Consider the following 21,033-nt stretch of genomic DNA (forward strand, 5'->3'; position numbering starts at 1 on the left):
CATTGGTACAGACGAACAGTCCCGATCGACGTAAGACGGCAGCATAAAATGTTCAACTACCCATTTACGGCGTTTAATGCAATGTTAAATCCACGTTTATAATGTAATGTTTTACGTTTAAATCCACGTTTTTCACAAATTTTGCTTGCCCTGGAGGATTTCTCTATATGAACTCATCATGCTCAATTATATTGCTCACCATCTTCAATAAAATATATTTTTCTGCAAAAAATACCTTAATGGGTACCGTCAAGAACATCCAATCTGAGCTTGATGATGAGCGCATCTTCAACACCACAAGTAGTCTACTTTTGGATCCTGAAGAGTTCAGGAGACAAGGACACATGGTGGTTGATTTCCTTGCTGATTACTTTCACAACGTCGGCAAGTATCCGGTCCGTAGCCAAGTTGAACCGGGCTATCTCCGGAAAACTCTACCGGAAGCTGCCCCCAATACCCCGGAACCCCTTGAAAACATCCTCCGGGATGTCTACAAGGATATACTTCCTGGGATTACCCATTGGCAAAGTCCTAATTTCTTTGCTTACTTTCCTTGCATCTCTAGCACCCCCGGCATTCTCGGCGAAATCCTTAGTTCTGGCCTCAACGTCGTCGGCTTTAACTGGATAGCATCGCCGGCGGCCACCGAGCTCGAGAGCATTGTGATGGATTGGTTTGGGAAGTTGCTAAGACTTCCCACTTCTTTCCTTTTCTCCGGCGGCGGTGGAGGGGTACTCCAAGGCACCACATGCGAAGCCATGGTGTGCACTATTGTGGCCGCTAGGGAAAAAATGTTGGGCAAGATTGGGAGAGACAACTTTGGGAAGCTTGTTGTCTATTCATCCGATCAAACACATTTTTCACTAAAAAAGGCCGCACAGATTGCCGGCATAAACCCCCACAACGTTCGTGTCATCGAGACTACAAAAGCTGACCTGTTTGCTTTATCCCCAGAAGCACTTCAATCCTCTATTCTTTGTGATATAGAACAAGGCCTAATCCCCTTGTATTTATGCGCGACGCTAGGGACAACAGCAACCACCGCCGTCGATCCAATACGGCGGCTGTGCGAAATCGCCGGCAAACACGACATATGGGTGCACATAGACGGGGCGTATGCAGGAAGTGCATGTATTTGCTCAGAATATCAGCATTATCTCGATGGGGTTGAAAATGCAGACTCTTTCAGCCTTAATGCACATAAATGGTTGTTTTCAACGTTGGATTGTTGCTGCCTTTGGGTGAAGCATCCAACGGATCTAACAAAGGCTTTGTCTACCAACCCCGAGTGCTTGAGGAACAACGCCACCGAGTCGAAGCAAGTGGTTGATTATAAAGACTGGCAAATCGCATTGAGCCGACGCTTTAGAGCACTAAAATTGTGGATAATTTTCAGGAGTTATGGCGTGGCAAATCTCAGAAACTTCATTCGTGGAGCGGTGAATATGGCGAAAGGTTTTGAAGGGCTTGTTGCCAAGGACGAGAGGTTTGAGATTATGGTTCCAAGGAATTTTTCTTTGGTTTGCTTTAGAGTGTCGCCAACGGCAATTGAGAAGCATCTCAAGGCTTCACATAGGGATGAAGATGAAGTGAATGAGTTCAATGCGAAGGTGTTGGAGGCCATAAATTCAAGTGGGAAAATTTTCATGACTCATGCAGTGATGGAAGGAGTGTATATGATGAGGTTCGCCGTCGGGGCACCATTAACCGAATTCCGGCATGTGGAGATGGCTTGGAAGGTGATTCAAGACCATGCAACTTCTATGCTCAATAATGCAGCTTAATGAGTTGGGAATTGAATTTGCTTATGTTTGCATGTTTCTGTGTGTGGGGTTTTCTTTTTTTTTTTTTCTTTTTTTTTTTCTGCCATTATGAAGGTCATTTATTCCAGTTCTAGTGAGTATAATATATGTAATAATATAATGAATAACAAATTTGCAATTAACTATTATTTCAAATTTGTAGTTATGAGGGAACACATTTGGATATCACAGTTAATGAAATACAAACAGTTTGAAATTTGCCTTGACATAATGACATGAGTGTTTGGACTCAAACCAAGTGGCTAGCCCTATCCCAATATAGTCTGAAACTTGGGGCCATGTTATCTCATTTGGGGGAATTAAGCACAACTAGAAAATCTTAGACTGATATTAAGAGATGGTTTTCCTTAATTTTGGAGCGCAAATTATATCGTGGACCGTGGCCCACAATGCATTGTGGCCGCGCATCAAAACGATGTCGTTTTGATTAATGAAAGCAGACGGATGAATTCGCGCCACTCACTTTTAGTTCATATACACTGCAGTTACATTTCAACACAACTGCAGTTACATTTTGATATAACTACAATTTCATTCGATAATATAAAAGCACAAATTTGAAACTGTTATTCAGTATCAGTTCATATACACTGCAGTTACATTTCAACACAACTACAGTTACATTTCGATATAACTACAGTTTCATTCAATAATATAAAACACAAATGTGAAACTGTTATTCAGTATTAGTTCATATACACTGCAGTTACATATCAACACAACTACAGTTACATTTCGATATAACTACAGTTTCATTCGATAATGTCAAAACAAATGTAAGGCAGTATCTTTTGAGATGAACTGTAGTGTCAATTACGGGCTCCGTCTCCCACTTACTGAAACGACGTCGTTTTGGGACCACGGTCCACGATATAAGAACTAAATTTTGGAGATGCTTTCATTATATATGTTTTAGAATTGAAGATAAACTTGTAATTAATACCCTTGATGTGAGGGATTTACTTTTAATATTCAGTCAATTAAGTTCTTAATTGATAGTTTGAGCTATATAAATATCTGACTTGTGAAAGGTGAACAATCTTTTTCACTCTATGCAATAACAATACCCCATCTTTCGATAGTGACTTATGTTGCTTTATCTTTTCTAGAGATGATTAAAGGTTTTGGTTGCATCTCTCTATCTACATAATGTTCCTTTATTGGCTACAATAGTAACTACTAGTTTGTTGTATGGTGCCTATTCTATCTTGATTTTTAAAGTTTTATCTTTATCTTTGACTTGAGAAATGTCAGACATTTAGGGGAGTACCCTGTGCAAATTATGTTAGAGAGATTTTTATTATTCTTGTCTTTGGGGTTTGATCAATATATATATATATATATATATATATATATGCTAAATGGAGAAATTGTTAGTACGAAAAACTTAATATTATTTGTACTAATTTTTATTAGTTGGTATAGGTTGGTCTAAAGAGAATCTTTGTCACATTAAGAGTCTAGACTTTGTTATAATTCCTATATATTAAGGAATTCTAATGTGGCCAAGAATATTGATCAAAGAAGTGGTATTTTTTTCTCAATAAAAGTGTGGTTGTAATTTATCTCAGTAGAAATGGACATGTGATCATGTGAAATCATTACAAGATAAATTTCCAAGGTTATTACATCGAGTGAATCCAATCATACGTATAGAAACTTTAAGGGTCAAAAAGGAGTACTATCAAGCGTAACACTCTATGTTTTTTAGAATACAAAGAGTGTTGAAAAGCCAAGTTGGTATACAATTTGTATAAACGAGGAGATTAGCTAAAATTGTAATTTTACAAGGTTGATTTTTATAAATAGGTGATGGACCTAATTTAATAAATTATTTGAATCTTGTTAGCGTAAAACCAGAGATTACTCTTTAGTGAAAATTTTGTATACTTTGCCTCGCAAATCAATTTCTGGTGTTCAATAAGTTATTGTCTATTTGTCTTGATTTAAATTGAAGTAGAAAATAGTCGGCTTTTAGTCGGTTGGCCGATTAGGTGTCGATGAGTTGGGCACCTAACTCGGCCGAGTAGAGCGCATCACTTAACTTGGGCGAGTGTTTTTTTGTTGCTCGGCTACTCCGGCCTCTTCTATATTCTTGCATCCATGTACTCAACTAGCCATCTTACATATGCATTTAACTAGTTTGGAGATTATAACAGTCTAACAACAACTCTCAGTCCCGATTGGAAAAAAATGGAGACGATATGCTTGGATTACTCGGCCGCCTAAGTAGCGTCTAGGCATCGCTTAGGTGCTCTAGCCTCTAGGTGTTAGGTGCCCGAATAGCGCCTAACGCCGTCTACAACTGGCAACCACACTCGTTCGTGTCATTTTCTCCCCAAAAATCTCTCTCTAACATCTTTTTTTCGCGGACTAGGCCTTGAATATATGGAATAGCAACTCCAAAAATAGGCCTATTTGGCTATTCTTAGGAATGAGTTATTCCTCTTACAAGGAGAATAGCTATTATTGGCGCCTCTATTATTAAGTTATTCATAAGTTCTCAGGAGTAACATATATTTTATTATTTTCTGTTTTACCCTCCTTAACCTAAAATTTATTTATGCTATCTTTCTTTCTCTCATACACTTCTCATCACTCCCGCACTTACATCTGGTCAGCTAGTTTAGGTTCAAACTATTATTCTCCAAGCTTCAAAAGGTATTTTTCAAAACATTTTTTTTAATAAGCCAAAATTTTATAGATATAAGCGTCTAGGTGCTGAAAACCCCCGAAGATCATACAAATAAGAAGAGAGAGTCGATTTTGGCACCAAATCGAAAGAGAAGAAAACAGTAGGTTCGGTGCAAGAGAGGCCAAAAGAAGCTAGTGCATCAGCAGTAGAATTTGCTTCACGGTAGACATGGAAAATCATAGAATTATTTTTCAAAACTTTATTTTCTATAGATTATTTATATATGTGTGATTAATGTATGCGGTATTTCGATCTGATTCGACAGCAATATATATATATATATATATAGGCCGCCCAGGTAAGAAATGAGAACGCTTCACAACCGTCCACGTGGCCAGATCAACGAATCAGATGCAATTTTAAAAAAAATGACGCGGTGGCATTTTTGTAAATATCTAGAACTTTGGTGCACCTAGTTTCACTTACAAGTGCACCTAGTTTCACTTAAAAGTGCACATAGTTTCACTTACAAGTGTACCTATTTTTGCACATATTTTAACTTACAAGTGCAAGTAATTTACCTTGTTAATATTCATGCACCTATTTTCACAAATACTTTCACTTACAAATGCAATTTACCTTGTTAATATTCATGCACCTAGGTGCACCTAGTTATAACATATATGCACCTAGTTATAACATTAGATGGTATTGATGCTCAGTATACAATTCACTTACACCTGTAATACATTTTACTTGCATCTGCAATACATTTTACTTGCACTTATGCAAGTAATTTGCCAGACACTATCTTTTTAATTTAAAAATGCTAAACAGCCCAGGCCTACAATTGGCACTCACAAAATAACCGTTCTAAGATATGGCAATATGCTAGGCACTATTTTTTTAATTTATTAATTTTAATTTTCTTTTAAAAAAAAAACTTTAATCATCGTATGTGTCGAGCAACGATTTGTGAGTGAAAAATATGGGTATGTAATATGGTGCTTTATTTTATTACTCTCACGCTACTCACTGGGGAATAAAAATTGTCAACCAATAATTGATGATAGAATAATTAATATGCAAAGGAAATGGTCAATTAGGTGCCTTTTGCGTATCAACTTATAATCAATAAAAGTTTATGAAGAATTGACAATGAAATTTTGGTAAATAATTTTATATTTAAATATGCACTTAAAAAAGACACTAAAAATGACACTTTTAAATTAAATTTTGAATTTTATGTTTTTCTTTGTTGATTTTTTATGCATTGTATTTGAACAAAAATTTTTATTACATTTTTATTTTTGTTATAAAATACAATAACTTAAAGTCTAAATATATTTGGACTCAATTACCTCAGTTATAGAGATTTCTATATTTCTATTGATTTAAAACTCATATATGAATAATTTTTTTTTGAGGTTATGGTAATTATCATCTCATCAATATGTCGTCTTTGTGTAACGGGTGACCGTTTGTTGCCTTCGGGTCAGTGCTAATGATTTGGGTTGGGTGCTGCATGCCCAATTGTCCTGTCACTAGCCCTCCTACTCCCCAGTTTGCGAGTGTAGCAGAGTCTACTAGGGAGTAACAATAGTGCAGAAGAGCGATGAATTTGTTTTTTTTTTAAACGGTAAGATAATTGTGGATGTGGCTGAGGCCGAGGCTGCTTCGTCCAATCAAATTTTATTATTATTATTATTATTTTGTTTTTCTTTTTGTTGTTTGTTTGTTTTTTTTTTGTATTTTTTGTTTTTGTTTTTGGGCGTTCTGTCTGCGAGCTCACTTTGACCAGCAGTAGGCTCGGTCAAAGGTCAGCTTCTCCCGTTAGGTAGCTAGCAAGATCGAATCTCATGTCGGCCCTAAGAGAATATAGTGTTTTTTTAATATAATCAGGAGGGACTGTCAACGAATGACATGTTTTTTAAGTTGTAAGGGCTCTTCCTTTATTTCACTGTCTCTTCCTTCCTCGCCCTAGTCGCACCTTCTCTTCTTGGTGTTGGAGGCTGAAGGCTTAGGATCCTCTTCCTTTCGCCACACATTGTCGGGTAGGCCTTGTTGATGCTAGTACTGCCCCGGATACTTAACGAATTGAGTAAAGTATCCGGTATGCACCAGTTCCTCTACTTGTCCTTTTAAAGTATGGCACTCGTCAGTATCATGTTCAACCTGTCGGTGGAATCGACAGTATTTGGTTTGGTCCTCGCACGTAGAAATTGCTATACACTCTGAGGGAAAATGCACCATTCCCATTTCCTCAGCGTGACTTAGAATCACGCTAACCGGGTGAGTAAGCGGTGTTAAGTGTCGCGGTGGGGCGAGACGAGACCTTTCTTGAACTTTCCCCTTCGTTGCGGATAACTGGTTTGGGCGTGGTGCGTGGTTGGCCGGACCAACTTTGTCAAGTCACCCACTCCTCCTGCCCTCTTCCTCATCTTTCTTCTTTCTATCAGCCTCCTCGACCTCGGCATAGCAGTTTGCTATCCTCATTAGCTTCTCATAGGAGCGTGGATGGTGAGTGTTCAGTTGTTTATGAAAATTTCCTAACCTCAATGCCTGGATGAACATGAGGATTGCCGCTTTAGAATCGAAGTCGCACACATTGTTGACTTCTGTCTTCCATTTGCTTAAGAAATTTCTTAAGCTTTCGCCCCTGCCCTGCTTTACTTCGTAGAGATGTGAAAATAGTTTCTTGTGTTGTATATGCCGGAAGAAATAAGTCAAGAAATGTTTGGACAACCCCGCAAAGTTCTGGATCGAACCATCCGATATCGTGTTGAACCAATCTTGGGCGGTTTCGTCCAAAGTGGACAAAAACGCTCTGCACATTATGGCGTTGCCTACCCCGGTCATTACCATGGCTGCCTTGTACCTTGTCATGTGGACACGCGGGTCAGAAGTCCCGGTGTAGGCCTTGATAGTGGGCAACCTAAAATCTCTTGGGAGGGGCGCATCCATTATACTAGGAGAAAATGAAGCGGCCATCCTCACCTCAAGTTCTAGTGAATGTTCTCTTGCTTCTACCCTTTTCTCTAGTTCTTCTATATGTTTTTTGAAGTTTTTCCACCACTTCCTTCTGCATGTTTGGGGTTTGCTTGAGCGCCATGAACTGACACGGAGTTGGCCCCTTAGACTCACCCATTCCTTCCATCCGATGCGACTGCTCACCTTGGTGTGGAACCTTGGTCCTTTTGGTCTTCAGTTGTGCCTACAACCTTGATTGGATAGCAGCCCTTTCACCCCACCGTCCCATGGCGGGCATAGAAACGACCAGCCAACGAGTTGCATCACGACACAGATGCTGGGTCCTTTGTTCCTCTATTTCCTCCTTCTGCGCGGATACCTGGGCAGTTGAGCTTGAATCTTTGCCCCCAATTAGGCTAAGGCTGTCGTTGCCTACTGAATGACACAGGCCGCCGCCTGGGGGTTCATAGGTGGTTTTTGTGCTTTGGGCACTTGCTGTCCTCCACTGTGATTGTTACGTTGTTGCGTTGCTGGTGATGACCATCATCGTGACCATCACCGGTGTTGCCACGATTCTCGTGATGAGAATTGTGGGAATCGCTAGATGATCCAACCATCTCTACTGACAAACTGAAATTGTTGTTATGTGTAGAGCTTCACCTAAGACTTTGGCCTCAACTCTCAATGAAAGCACCAATGATGGTAAATATGGTTACCAGTGTAATATTAGATAAGTGAGTAACAGTAGCTGCGTACAATAGTAAGTGAGTACAGTGTAATGTTCGTGTGTAAAACTCAGTGTCTCCCCCATCCTTTACCACAAGTCTGCTACTTATTATTGTATTTTAAATTATTCATATATGGAAGAACTTTATGTGGAGAGCTTTAGTGGGTGTGTTGCCTAATGCTACCTATTTGTGGTGTTGCGTAATTACTAAATTGCCCATGATTTTAACACTAGTTAGTAAGAAATCTGACCGAAGGGCAACATTGACTAAGATTTAAGGTTATTAGGGACCCAATTACATAAAATTGACAGTGAGGGACCACATTGCAGATCGGACAACAATTGAGGGACCAAAAGTGTTATTTTCCTTAATAATAATAATAATAATTCAAATTGAACTATTAAACATAACTCATACTTTTTTATCGTAAATTTTATTGCGGATCGCGCATCAAAATGACCTCGTTTTGATTAATGAAAACAGACGGATGAAACGGCCTCCGTTCCGCGCCATTCACTTTCAGTTTATATACACTGCAGTTACATTTCAACACAACTGCAGTTTCTTTTCGATATAACTGCAGTTTCATTCGATATTATACACTCAAATATGCATGTGAACTGTTATTTAGTTTTCTTTCAACACAACTACAATTTCTTTTATAATACACAACAGTTTCATTTCAATACAACTATAATATCATTTCGATATAATTACAGTTTCATCGACAATATACACAAAAAAATGTGAAACTGTTATTCAATATCAATTTATATACACTGCAATTACATTCAACACAACAACAGTTACATTTCGATATAACTACAGTTTCATTCGATAATATAAACACAAATATGAGGCAGTATCTTTTGAGATGAACTATAGTATTAGTTACGGAACTCCGTTATGATCCACGAATGCTTTTTTATGATCTGCTATAATGAGTTTTTTATAAGTAATATATATCCTCGACCAACCCAGATTAAGAATACTATTGCTTTTTATTCGTTCTGACTTTCTTTCTTTCGTTTTTTTAATCCCTTGAGCTAAGTAATATATATACTCCATCATCAACTTCGGCATCAATAACGAAGGTAGTTGGTGCATAAAATTTTCATGTAACCCCTTCAACAACGAATTGAAGGTAGTTGGTGCACAAAATTTTCATGTGACCCCATCAACAACGTTGGTCGTTGGTGCACAAAATTAATTTCCATAATCCGGATGAACCTGGCAAAATGAATCCCACGTACATGGCTCCCACGTTGGTCGTTGGTCATTGGTGCACGCACATGGCTCCCACTTTTTAGTGCCTTATATATATTTGCAAAAATTTGTGTGGGTCGAATTGTAGATAAATGGAGGTATTACAATTTTAGTTATAAGTATTATAACATCTATTATTAGTAATAATTAATTTTACTTTATATTATCTATGATAAGTAACGTTTATTTATAATTCAAATTGTAAATAATTTAGATGTTTAAATGTATTTTCAATTTTCAATTTAGTGTGTACATTAATTTGTTGATGACATATAATTTATTAACAGAAGTTAGACATAAAATTATTGTAATATAAAAATAATAAAAACATTCCATATGATTTAGGATTTTCCTACCAACAGTTGGAAGGAAATTTACAACATTCAATACTTGAGTTTTCTGTCTGTTGGTCGGAATTTCCGTCTAACAGTTGGAAGGAAAATCACATAATATAATACGTGAGTTTTTCGTCCAACGTTGTTCCAATGTTTTAAGAAAGGTGGGTTACTGTACGACATATCCGTCCAATTTTTATCTGTTGGCTTGACGCTATTTTTTAACAAAAATTAGTGTTGGACGGAAATTCTGATGAGAGTTTTTTTGGATCTTCCATTTGATCTGTATATTAATCGGAAATCTCTTTTTCGATCAAAATATGTTGTATAGTTGATCGGAAATTGCAAGATTTATAGCACTGTTTCAATAGTAACATTTCACATGTAAATATTACAATATTTACATTAGAATTACACTTTGTAAGTATCACAATTTCAATATAATTATAAGTATTACAATATTTACCTTCAGTACTAATCATTTTACCCTAAATAGTATCACAATTTACATATACATATTATAATATCTATTATAAGTAACAACTTATTCATTTTAAATTGATATTAAATTTTTTGTAATAAATATTATGATTTCTGTCAAAATATCAAGCAATGAACTATCCTAAATTCGACTTGCCTCACAGATTATCTCACACAAGTGATATATATATATATATATATATATATATATATATATATATATATATATATATATGAATAAAATATTTATTATTTATATGAGAAATGTAATACTTTTTGAGAAAAAATGTAATATATATATATATATATATATATATATATATATATATATATATAAACACTTTATTATTTTATATTTAATAATAATAATCCAAATTGAACTATTAAACATAACTCGTAATTATTTATGATCTGTCATAATGAGATTTTGATAAGTAATATATGTCCTTGACCCACCCAGATTAAGAATACTATTGTTTTATATTCGTTCTGACAATTTGCTCTTTTTTAAATCCCTTGAGCTACACGTTAAGGCATAATAACAAATTGTTAATCAGCAGCAGTGGATTAGTACTTAAATGGCACTAATAAGCTATAAGCTTTGTTTGGTAATGCTCTCAAAATAAGCTAATAGTTTGAAATAAAAGCTTATTTTGAGACGCTACTTTAGACAGCTTTTCAAAAATAAGCTAGTAGTTTTTTAACTTTTTTCCATCTTTATCGTTATTATTTTAAATAAATGACATCCTTTACTCCTCCCAATTAAAACCCTTTTGACATTTTCTTCAAATTATGTTTGGTTGTAATTTCAGTTTGACATTTGTGTTTGAACATTAATTTTTGTATAAACTAATCTCACGAATTACAAACATTTTGTTTTACTTTATATATTTTTAAATATATGTTCTTACTTTATATTTTATTTAAGTATATTGATTTCATTATTTTATATTTTAATATATAAACAAACCTATTTAAATTTAAAATTATTTAAATTGTATGAAGATGTCCTTTTTAGTCTTTTTACATTTATTAGTTTATCAAAAAGCTAATTTTACCAAACACTTTTAAGCATAACAACTCTTCAGATTTCAGCTTCGAGCTTATAACTTTTCAGTTTCCAGCTATTTTTCAACTTTCAGCTACCTTTTTAGCTAGGTTTGCCAAACATAGCCTTTTATATCACATTACTAGAAGTACAAATCATTTAACCATAAATAGTATCACAATTTACATATAAATATTATAATATTTATTATAGGTAACAAATTATTCATTTTAAATTGATATTAAATTTTTTGTAATAAATATTATGATTTCTGTCAAAGTATCAAGCAACGAACTATTCTAAATTTGACTTGTCTTACAGATGATCTCACACAAGTGTGACATATATATATATATATATATATATAGCAAAAGTTTGTGTAAGACCGTCTCACGGATTCTTATCCGTGAAACTAGACGGGTCAAAATGAAATGTAATACGTATACTAGGAAATGTAATACTAAATTAAGAATAAAATGCTTATTATTTATATGAGAAATGTAATATTTTGAGGAAAAATGTAATAAATATTTTTAAATTTTGATGTAAAAGTATAGCGGAGTAATTTTTTTATCAACATGTAATATATATATAGAGAGAGAGACACACTTTATTATTTTATATTTAATAATAATAATCCAAATTGAACTATTAAACGTAACTCATAATTATTTATGATCTGTCGTAATGAGATTTTGATAAGTATTATATCTCCTTGACCAACCCAGATTAAGAATACTATTGTTTTTTATTCGTTCTGACAATTTGCTCTTTTTAAATCCCTTGAGCTACACGTTAAGGCATAATAACAAATTCTTAAATCATCATCAGTGGATTAGTACTTAAATGGCAATAATGGTGCAAGTACACTTTCATGTCACCTTACTATCAGACTATTCATTCAAATCGTTTTACCCTAAATAGTATCACAATTTACATATAAATATTATAATATCTATTATAGGTAACAAATTATTCAATTTAAATTGATATTAAATTTTTTGTAATAAATATTATGATTTCTGCCAAAATATCAAGCAACGAACTATCCTAAATTCGACCTGTCTTACAGATTATCTCACACAAGTGCCATATATATATATATATATGGCAAAAGCTTGTGTAAGACCGTCTCACGGATCCTTGTCCTGAGACGAGTCTGATCAATATGAAATATAATAATTATACTAGCAAATGTAATACGAAATTAGGAATAAAATGCTAATTATTTATATGAGAAATGTATGTAATACTTTTGAGAAAAAATGCAATATATTTTTTTACAATTTTGATGTAAAAGTATTAATTTTTTTGTCAAAATGTAATTTTATATATGCGTGTGCGCGCACACACACACATACATACACACAGACACACTTTATTATTTTATATTTAATAATAATAATCCAAATTGAACTTTTAAACATAACTCATAATCAGTGTTGCAAAAATCTCGCCTAGTCGCAGATTAATCCCCGCATAGACGCTAGGCGCTAGTCAGCCGCCTAGCATATCAGCTTAAATGATGGTCTAGGCGGCTGCGCTGGGCGGCTAGGTGACCGCCTAGGCCGCCTAAGCACCGCCTAGGCTGCTTAGGCGCTGACCGCCTAAGCCTCTTAGGCACCAACTAGGCCGCCTATGCTGCCAATTAACTATTGTTCTTCTTTCTTTTTTTTTTAATGGGTTATTTCACTCAAAAACAACATCGTTTTGAGCGAAACAACCTTAAATTGTACAAACTCTAGGCGCCGATTAATTCCCACCTAGGCGTCCTAGGCACCAGGCACTCCCTGAGTGTCCCGGAAGAGCCTATTGATTTTTTCAACCATGCTCATTATTTATGATCTATCATAATGAGATTTTGATAAGTAATATATGGCCTTGACCAATCCAGATTAAGAATACTATTGTTTTTTCATTCGTTCCGACAATTTGCTCTTTTTAAATCCCTTGAGTTACCCGTTAAGGCATAATAACAAATTGTTAATCAGCGGCAGTGGATTAGTACTTAAATGGCTATGGTGCAAGTACATTTTCATATCATCTTAGTATCAACCAACCTAAAATCTCTCAATGGCCTCAACTTCTGCAGATAGAAGGTATGTAATTAATTTATTTGATACTATGGATTTGGTGTGTGCTCTTAGTCAAACGCAATATGTCGATGTTCTTACTATGGAGTGTGGATAAAATAACACAGATTTCTAGCTTGTGCGATCGTAGTTAACTGGTTATTAATGTGTTATTTTCTTGTTTAGACTTGAAGGAAAGGTTGCCCTCGTAACGGGCGGCACAAATATAATTGGGGAGCCAATTATAAAGCTCTTCTTGAAACATGGAGCTAAGGTGGCGTTTACGGACACCGACGACAAGCTGGGCGAGAAACTTTGCCAGGATTTGGACCCTGCCGCCGCCGTTTACTTCCACTGCAACGTCGCGGAGGAATCCGACGTCGAAAGTGCGGTGGACGCCACCGTGGCCAAGTTCGGGAAGCTGGATATCATGGTCAACGCAGCCACGGCTTTGGGAGTGACAAAGCCCGGCATCCTCCACGATGACAAGTCGGAGTTTGAGCAGGTGAGACTGTTTCACGGGGTTCAATTCCATCTTTGATTAATAAGTTAAATTTTTTATTAGTGGGTCAGACCTTTGACCTCTATCCCACAGATCTCACAGATTGAGAACCACCCTTACAAAAGTTTTTGCCATATATACTATTTCTTCTGTCTCATTTTATGTATCTATTTCAGTTAGTAGACTGAAATTATTTTTAACTCAATTTTTCATAATTTTGAATTTAGTGGTAGTATGTAAAATTTATATATTTAGAATGTATCTATTTCAGTTAGTAGACTGAAATTATTTTTAACTCAATTTTTCATAATTTTGAATTTAGTGGTAGTATGTAAAATTTATATATTTAGAAACTACAGAAAAGTACTATTAAGACAGGTTCCAAAGAACAGAAAGTAAGACCGATAAAATGAGACAGAAAGTGTATATAGTAAAAGTTTTAAGTGACAAAGATCTTATGGTTTAATGATACCTGGTTTACACTCCCACGTGAATGGAGTGGGTTCGAGATGAAGATCAACATGGCTTCTACTTACCTTGGAGACTATTCATTAATTATACCTAACAGGTGATGAGCGTGAACGTGGTGGGCACTTTCCTCGGGACGAAGCACGCGGCGCGAGTGATGATCCCTAACGGCGCCGGCACCATCATCAACCTGGGCAGCGTGGCGTCCACCACGGCGGGGACCACGCCACACTCCTACACCAGCTCCAAGCACGCGGTGCTGGGGCTGACGAAAAACACGGCGGTGGAGCTGGGACGGTGCGGGATTCGGGTCAACTGCGTTTCTCCGTTCATCGTGTACAGCCCGGTGGGGATGAAGGCTTTGGGGTTGACAACCAATGAGGATCTCAAGAAGCTTTACAACAACCTCAAAGGGGAGGTGCTGAAGCAGGATGACGTGGCGGAGGCGGCGCTGTACTTGGCCTCCGACGAGTCCAAGTATGTGAACGGGCATAACTTGGTTATTGATGGAGGTTTTAGTGCCATGAATTCCACTCTATGCATCTTCCCACCAAAGTAACTTCAGCAACTTAAATCCTTCATAGTTAATTAATATGTGACATTCAGTAAGCGTGGAAGTCAATAACTTGACCAATTTAGCTGGATTGTTTTCTATTTTTTACTTTATTAGTTATTTATGATGTGTGTTTTTTTTACTTTCTGAATTATATCAAAATAAATTGGGTTGAGGCGTGGACATTAAATCCTTCTTTTACCATCTCTTTCACCCTACATGTTTGTTAGCTTCAAACACGGCTGGAATTCACCACCAGAATTGAAACTTAAAATACTGTTAATAAAAAGGATAATTGATAAGGAATATTTTCTTATCTCTATGTACCGCATGACTACTCAGGCATCTGGACGTGTTGTCTAGAGAAATTATTCTCGACCATTTACCGACCTTAAAGCAACTCGACCCGACCTGGGATAGAGGACCGAGCAAGGGGCTCAGTTAGGAACAGTGTTTTCCGGCATCCTGGTTCGTCCCGGCCATCTTAGGTCAAGACGAACCACCCAACCTTCCCTACTTAGAAACTTGATCCTTACTCCTTTAGTCAGACTCGATTGCAGCGGAAATGAGGGTGTCAGGAACCTTAATACATATGGAGGAATCAACAAAGCCTCCGACCTTCCTTTGTGCATGAGTCACACGTGTGCCGTGCATGCCGAATTTCAGGCATGTGTTCACTTTCTTATCCTATAAATATCGCATTAAATGCTAGAGGAAGGAACTTTTAATATTTTCCACATAACTATTATATGCTCGGGACCTTCTGACTCACTGTCACATTTTTCCGAGTTCAACAACCTAAACCAATAACCAGACGACTCAAGGATCCATATACGATCCGACCTACTATTTGTACATATTCGTGAGAACAACCATATTAACCACATCAATAATTAAGTGTCTTTATCGCAAAATATATAATGTGTTTTTAACTCTTCATTCCAATCTGTTCATGCGTATTTAGATCAAAATAATGTGGATTACTAGATTTTTCTTAAAATGATGAGGGAAATTTTTTTCCTACGTATATACAAAAATATAGTCGAATCTTTTATTTAAACTACTACGTATTTTAACTAGTTTTCTTTAAACCGTGTGTTGTATTTTTAAAATGATATTGTTTTTCACGTAAACGATGCAATAAACATTTAGTAAATGTGCAAAAATATCGTCGCAGTTTTTATTTAAATATAATTTTCATGTGTTCATTATTTTGAGATGGACGGTACAATTTATACTAATTTTCATAAAAAAAAAAAAAAAAGAATTTGTCAAAAGACCTTGTCGTCAAGCGACATGAAATTACTCTCCCAAATAGAAGGTCATAGGTTTGAACGAGGCAGCCACCAGCTGTCCGGACAGCCGGTGGTTGCTAAGTTTTTTTTTTAATCTTTTATTTATTTTTTTCATTTATCTTTAATAATTTTATAAATAAATTAGTAAAAAATATTTTAAAAGTTACACATGTCGAAATGTAAAAGACTTAACCTGCTATACATGTTTATTTGGACTCAATTGTACTATTTTACATGTTTAGGAGATGTAAATGGAGCTTTTTTTACTTAGATGACCTAATTGCACTATCCGAATGACTTAGGGGGTCAATTTAACACTTTTCCCTTAAATTTTTTTTTTTTTGCATGTCTTTCAATGCATTTTTCTTCTTCTTCTAGTTCACATTTTTCTTCTTCTAGTGCACATTGTTGTCTGTTCTAGAGTACAGAGTTTCTCCCTTTGAGTACACATTATTTTGTCTTCCAGTGTACATTGTTGTGCCTTGCAGTGCACATTGTTCTATCTTCTAGTGCCCATTTTTGAAGATCGTAAGTGTCAAATTGTTTCTTTTTTAAGAATAGTTTATCTTGAATGAATATCTAATTACTAATTTGATCGAGTTGAATCTTGTATTGCTTGTTTATGATTTGTGATTGTTTATAATTTGTGTTGAAGATATTGTATTGAATTTAGTCTTTTCAATAATTGCTTCACATATTTATGTCGTTCAATGCACATTGTTGCTTTCCAGTATACATTGTTGTGCCGTCCAATGCACATTTTTTAAGATCGTAGGTGGCGATTTTTTTTAAAGAGCATGCAGTTTATCTTGAATGAATCAATGGTTGAGATTTATCTGCATTTTTTACCTGGGAGCTCCTTCGCACTTGATTCTAAGTGTATATGTGTGTGTGTGTGTGCGCGCGCGCGCGCGTGTGAATATATAATTAGGTTCAAATGAGAACCTTTGTTAACATGTGAACTTGTGTACCATTGTGCACCATTGATCTTGTGGTTTATAATAATTTTGACCTGGTAAATATACAGCACTGCACTACTGTACAACTACACAATTGCACTAGATGCACCACTATACTACCCTTGAGACCTCGACTGTCCAATCTCACATCTTAACGATTCATAGGAGTTCACATCCAAGTAGTGGTTCTCACATGAACTAGACCCTATATAATTCTAATCATATGAGAACCACTTTCGAAGTGAGAACTTGTGGACAAATTCAAACCATTGATCTCCAAGATTTTATGGATGAGAAATCAAGTAAAACATGAGCGGTGTCATTTTCATAAATATTACAAATTTTTAAAATAATCGGGGTTATTTTTATAAATATTACAAAGTTTTTTATTTTATTTTCAACCGTTGATCTACTATATCAATGGTTTTGATTTGTTCACAAGTTCTCACTTGGGGCATGATTTTCACCTAATTATGGGCACACACACACACATATGACAGTAAGTATTGTTACTGGACTATATTTGAGTATTATTGATCAGAATGATAGTACAATGAGTAGTCAATACAATAGTGTAGTGTGTAATAAACTAAGTGTCTCCCACTTCTTCAACAAGACTCCTCTTTTATATCCACAAGTGCCAACGACTCTTTGTGAGTAAGTAACGGATGCTTAATGTTGTACTAAGTGCTGCTAATAACGACAAGGAGTAACTCCTCTTAAATGTGTTGTCCACTCCTCTTTAATGTGTCGTTCTTGTGTAACGGGCGGCCGTTTGTCTACCTTCGGGTCGGATGCTGCTTGCCTGATTACTCTGTCAATATATATGTATATATTACTCTAATTAATCACATGATTGATATTCAACAAATATGCTAGTCCGTAAAGGGCAAGGCAAAACAGCCGTTTTCATGTCTCCTGTTCTCTATTGAACTACTTAGGTATGACTTGATCATACAATAGTTGTGATTCTTTTTAATTTACTACCGGAGTAATTAGTAAAACAAGGATCTTTAATTTATTAATTTAAATAGGTTGCTAATATCTAATCTAAGCAATCACCTTGTTTGAGATTTGCTTTGTCGAGGGAGTACGGGAAAGTTATTCTTTTAGTCTATGGCGGATTGGCGGACATGGTAAGTTGGATTATTAATAAATATTTACATTTAATATAATGAAGATTCTTCTTTTATGCAGTATAAATTTATTTTAAAAAATAATTGTCATGCTCGTAATTAGTGTACAATTTAGTATCACATTTATTTTTCATATTCACATGTAGATCGATATCTGAACATCACGTGACCCCTACTACAATGTCTCTGCACAAAATTAAACAATATTTCCTATAATGCATTTTCCTAGAAAACGTAAATAAAGTTAATAAACTAAACATTACCTATTTGATGAATTGAATAATAAAATATATAGTGCCGAGTACAAGATCAAATTCGTTTTTTTTTTAAATTTTTTTCGTAACTTAATCTTTTTAAATTTGAATCTTTAATTTACATCTTCATAAAAGTTCAAATTCAAGATATTTTAATTTATAATGCAGATTGTTAGAAATAATTGTTAATAAATTTTGATGATGCAAAAGATATTGTATAGACATAATAGGTCCTCATTTCTTGTTGTAAGTTGATTTTTCTATTTGAAAGAATAATAGATTTCAACAACCGTATGACCGTATTTTGGAAGAAAAGGCTTTGCAAGAAAGCAATCGGGAGAAGAGGATCGAAAAAAAGACCTTTGGAATCAAGTCAAGGATATCTCAATACGAACTATCAAGGTCATTCAATGCTATTACCAAAGTTCAAGGAAACTTTAATGGAGACTTTTTATGGAAGACCATCATCGCAAGAAGCTCATACGAGAAAAAATAAAAAAGAGTTGTTAGACACAATGTAACTTGTCTAACATCTATGAGTCTACGCACAAGACAAATTGTTGATAAGTAAGAGAGACTCTTTGAACAAAAGTGTGCCTATAGACAAATAGAGAAATTGTCTTTACCTTAAGGTTCTCAAGCTGCACAAGTTAAGTGATATGTCAACAAATTTTCGAGGATTGTGGCAGATTTTGGATGGCTACTACTTGTTGAGTGATAACGGGCAATTCAATTCAAGTTGGTGGTAACCTCTCCTTATTTATGAAAGAAGGATCCTAAGCTTAAAAGAAAAGAAGCTGAAAAATCAACTATTGCGATCTATTGTCGAAAGTTATCATCAAGAAATTGCTATATTGCAAAATCTAGCCTTCTAAGCTGAAAGAAGAATCATTATGCATGATTCTTTCAAAGTCCAGCGCACAAAAAAACACCATCTTTCAAGCTAGAGAAGTTGGAAGATCAACTTAGCAATGCGACTTTGTGATTGATCCTTAGCTAGATCTAATCAGACGACAATAATGAATGACAAGTCGACGAGAAGTTTGTGATTGTCTCAAGAATTGCCATCCAGAAGAAGTTGCAGCCTTCTATATATCTCACTTGTATTTGTGTAACCCAAAATATATATAGTAGAAAGCCGCATTAAAATTTAAGGAGAATAGTTGAGTATGAAGTTTATTCCGAATCATTATAAATCTCTTTAATATCTTGCTCTTTACATTTAATTTCATTGTTATTTATTTTGTGTCACTAACCCTAGTGAAACAAACTTATTAGTTACAAATTTTTTCTTGCACGTATTTAAGACTTCATCTGCACCCAAATAGGTTAAGTAGGGAGAAAATGACATGAACTAATAATGTAGTTAATTACACTACTGCCTACTGGCAACAAAGTATCACATTTATTCTGTTTTCAAAGAAAAGTATCACATTTATTCTTGAGATGCTGGTCGATATCTAAACATCATGTGACCCCTACTACAATGTCTCTGCACAAACACTTTTTTTTTTTTAATGCATTTTCCTAGAAAACATAAATTAACTTTTCATAGAAAACATAAATAAACAACTAAACATTAGATATTTAATGAATAATAAAAGATAGTGTGAGTACAAGATGAACTTCGTTTTTTAATTTTCTCATAAGTTCAATCTTTTTAAATTTGGATCTTTACATCTTCATACAAGTTGAAATTTAATACTCCCTCCGTCACATTTTATGTGTCAAGCCCGGTTAACGAGACTTGACTGAAGTTATTTACAATTTAATTTTTAATAATATTATATTTAGAATTAGTATGTAAAATTTATATATTTAGAAACTACATTAAAATTACTATTAAACACAATAAATCAAATTTAAATATTATAAGAAAATGTTAATAATAGAAATAAGCAAAAAAGAAAGAGTTGGTTTGACAATTAATAGTAAATATGACAGATAAAATGAAATATAGAGAGTATATATGTATTAAGTATTTTATAGTGTAGGATAACAAGATTTTTTTTTTTTTAGTATACGCTTAAGTAGTTATTCTATTTACTATTTCAATTTACAAAACAATAAAACACCAGAAATTGATTTGTGAAGCAATGCACAAATTTTTTCCAGTAAATATTAACCTCCGTTTCTACACTTACAAGGTTCAAATGATTTACTAAACTAGATCTATCACTTATTTAAACATCAACCTTATTACCTTATAAAACTATACTTTTTTAAAATATATTTTTGAATTAAGCTCCTCGTTTACACAAATCGTATACTAACCTAATTTTTGAACACCATTTGTATTTTAATCTTGATTGGAGTAATTATGATTGATAGTACTCCTTTCTAACCGTACCCTTGGAGTTTTTATACGTATGATCGGATTTCTTTTTCACTCAATGTAATAACACTAGAAACTTCATATTGTAATGAATTAATGATCTTACACAACCCCTTTATATAGTTATTTGGACACCTTGAATTGTCACTCCATTTTCCACAGGATCACACGTCC

At 34.8% G+C, this 21,033-nt stretch overlaps 3 protein-coding genes across 3 annotated transcripts; 2 read left to right on the forward strand and 1 right to left on the reverse strand.

Moving 5' to 3' along the window:
* The first annotated feature begins 107 nt into the window (after window positions 1–107).
* LOC115996425 (tyrosine decarboxylase 1-like) lies at window positions 108–1,918 on the forward strand. The gene has a single exon (XM_031235636.1). It carries the CDS (start codon window positions 168–170, stop codon window positions 1,782–1,784), a length of 1,617 nt encoding a protein of 538 aa, XP_031091496.1. The 5' UTR covers window positions 108–167; the 3' UTR covers window positions 1,785–1,918.
* Window positions 1,919–6,870: 4,952 nt separating this feature from the next.
* On the reverse strand, window positions 6,871–7,449 carry LOC116011101. Its single transcript, XM_031250621.1, has one exon. It carries the CDS (start codon window positions 7,447–7,449, stop codon window positions 6,871–6,873), a length of 579 nt encoding a protein of 192 aa, XP_031106481.1.
* Window positions 7,450–13,307: 5,858 nt separating this feature from the next.
* On the forward strand, window positions 13,308–15,070 carry LOC116002210 (secoisolariciresinol dehydrogenase-like). The gene is made up of 3 exons (XM_031242285.1): window positions 13,308–13,384; window positions 13,544–13,862; window positions 14,428–15,070. Exons 1-3 carry the CDS (start codon window positions 13,359–13,361, stop codon window positions 14,884–14,886), a joined length of 804 nt encoding a protein of 267 aa, XP_031098145.1. The 5' UTR covers window positions 13,308–13,358; the 3' UTR covers window positions 14,887–15,070.
* The last annotated feature ends 5,963 nt before the right edge of the window (window positions 15,071–21,033 follow it).

This window comes from Ipomoea triloba, chromosome 1 (assembly GCF_003576645.1).
Source record: "Ipomoea triloba cultivar NCNSP0323 chromosome 1, ASM357664v1".
Lineage (NCBI taxonomy): Eukaryota > Viridiplantae > Streptophyta > Magnoliopsida > Solanales > Convolvulaceae > Ipomoea > Ipomoea triloba.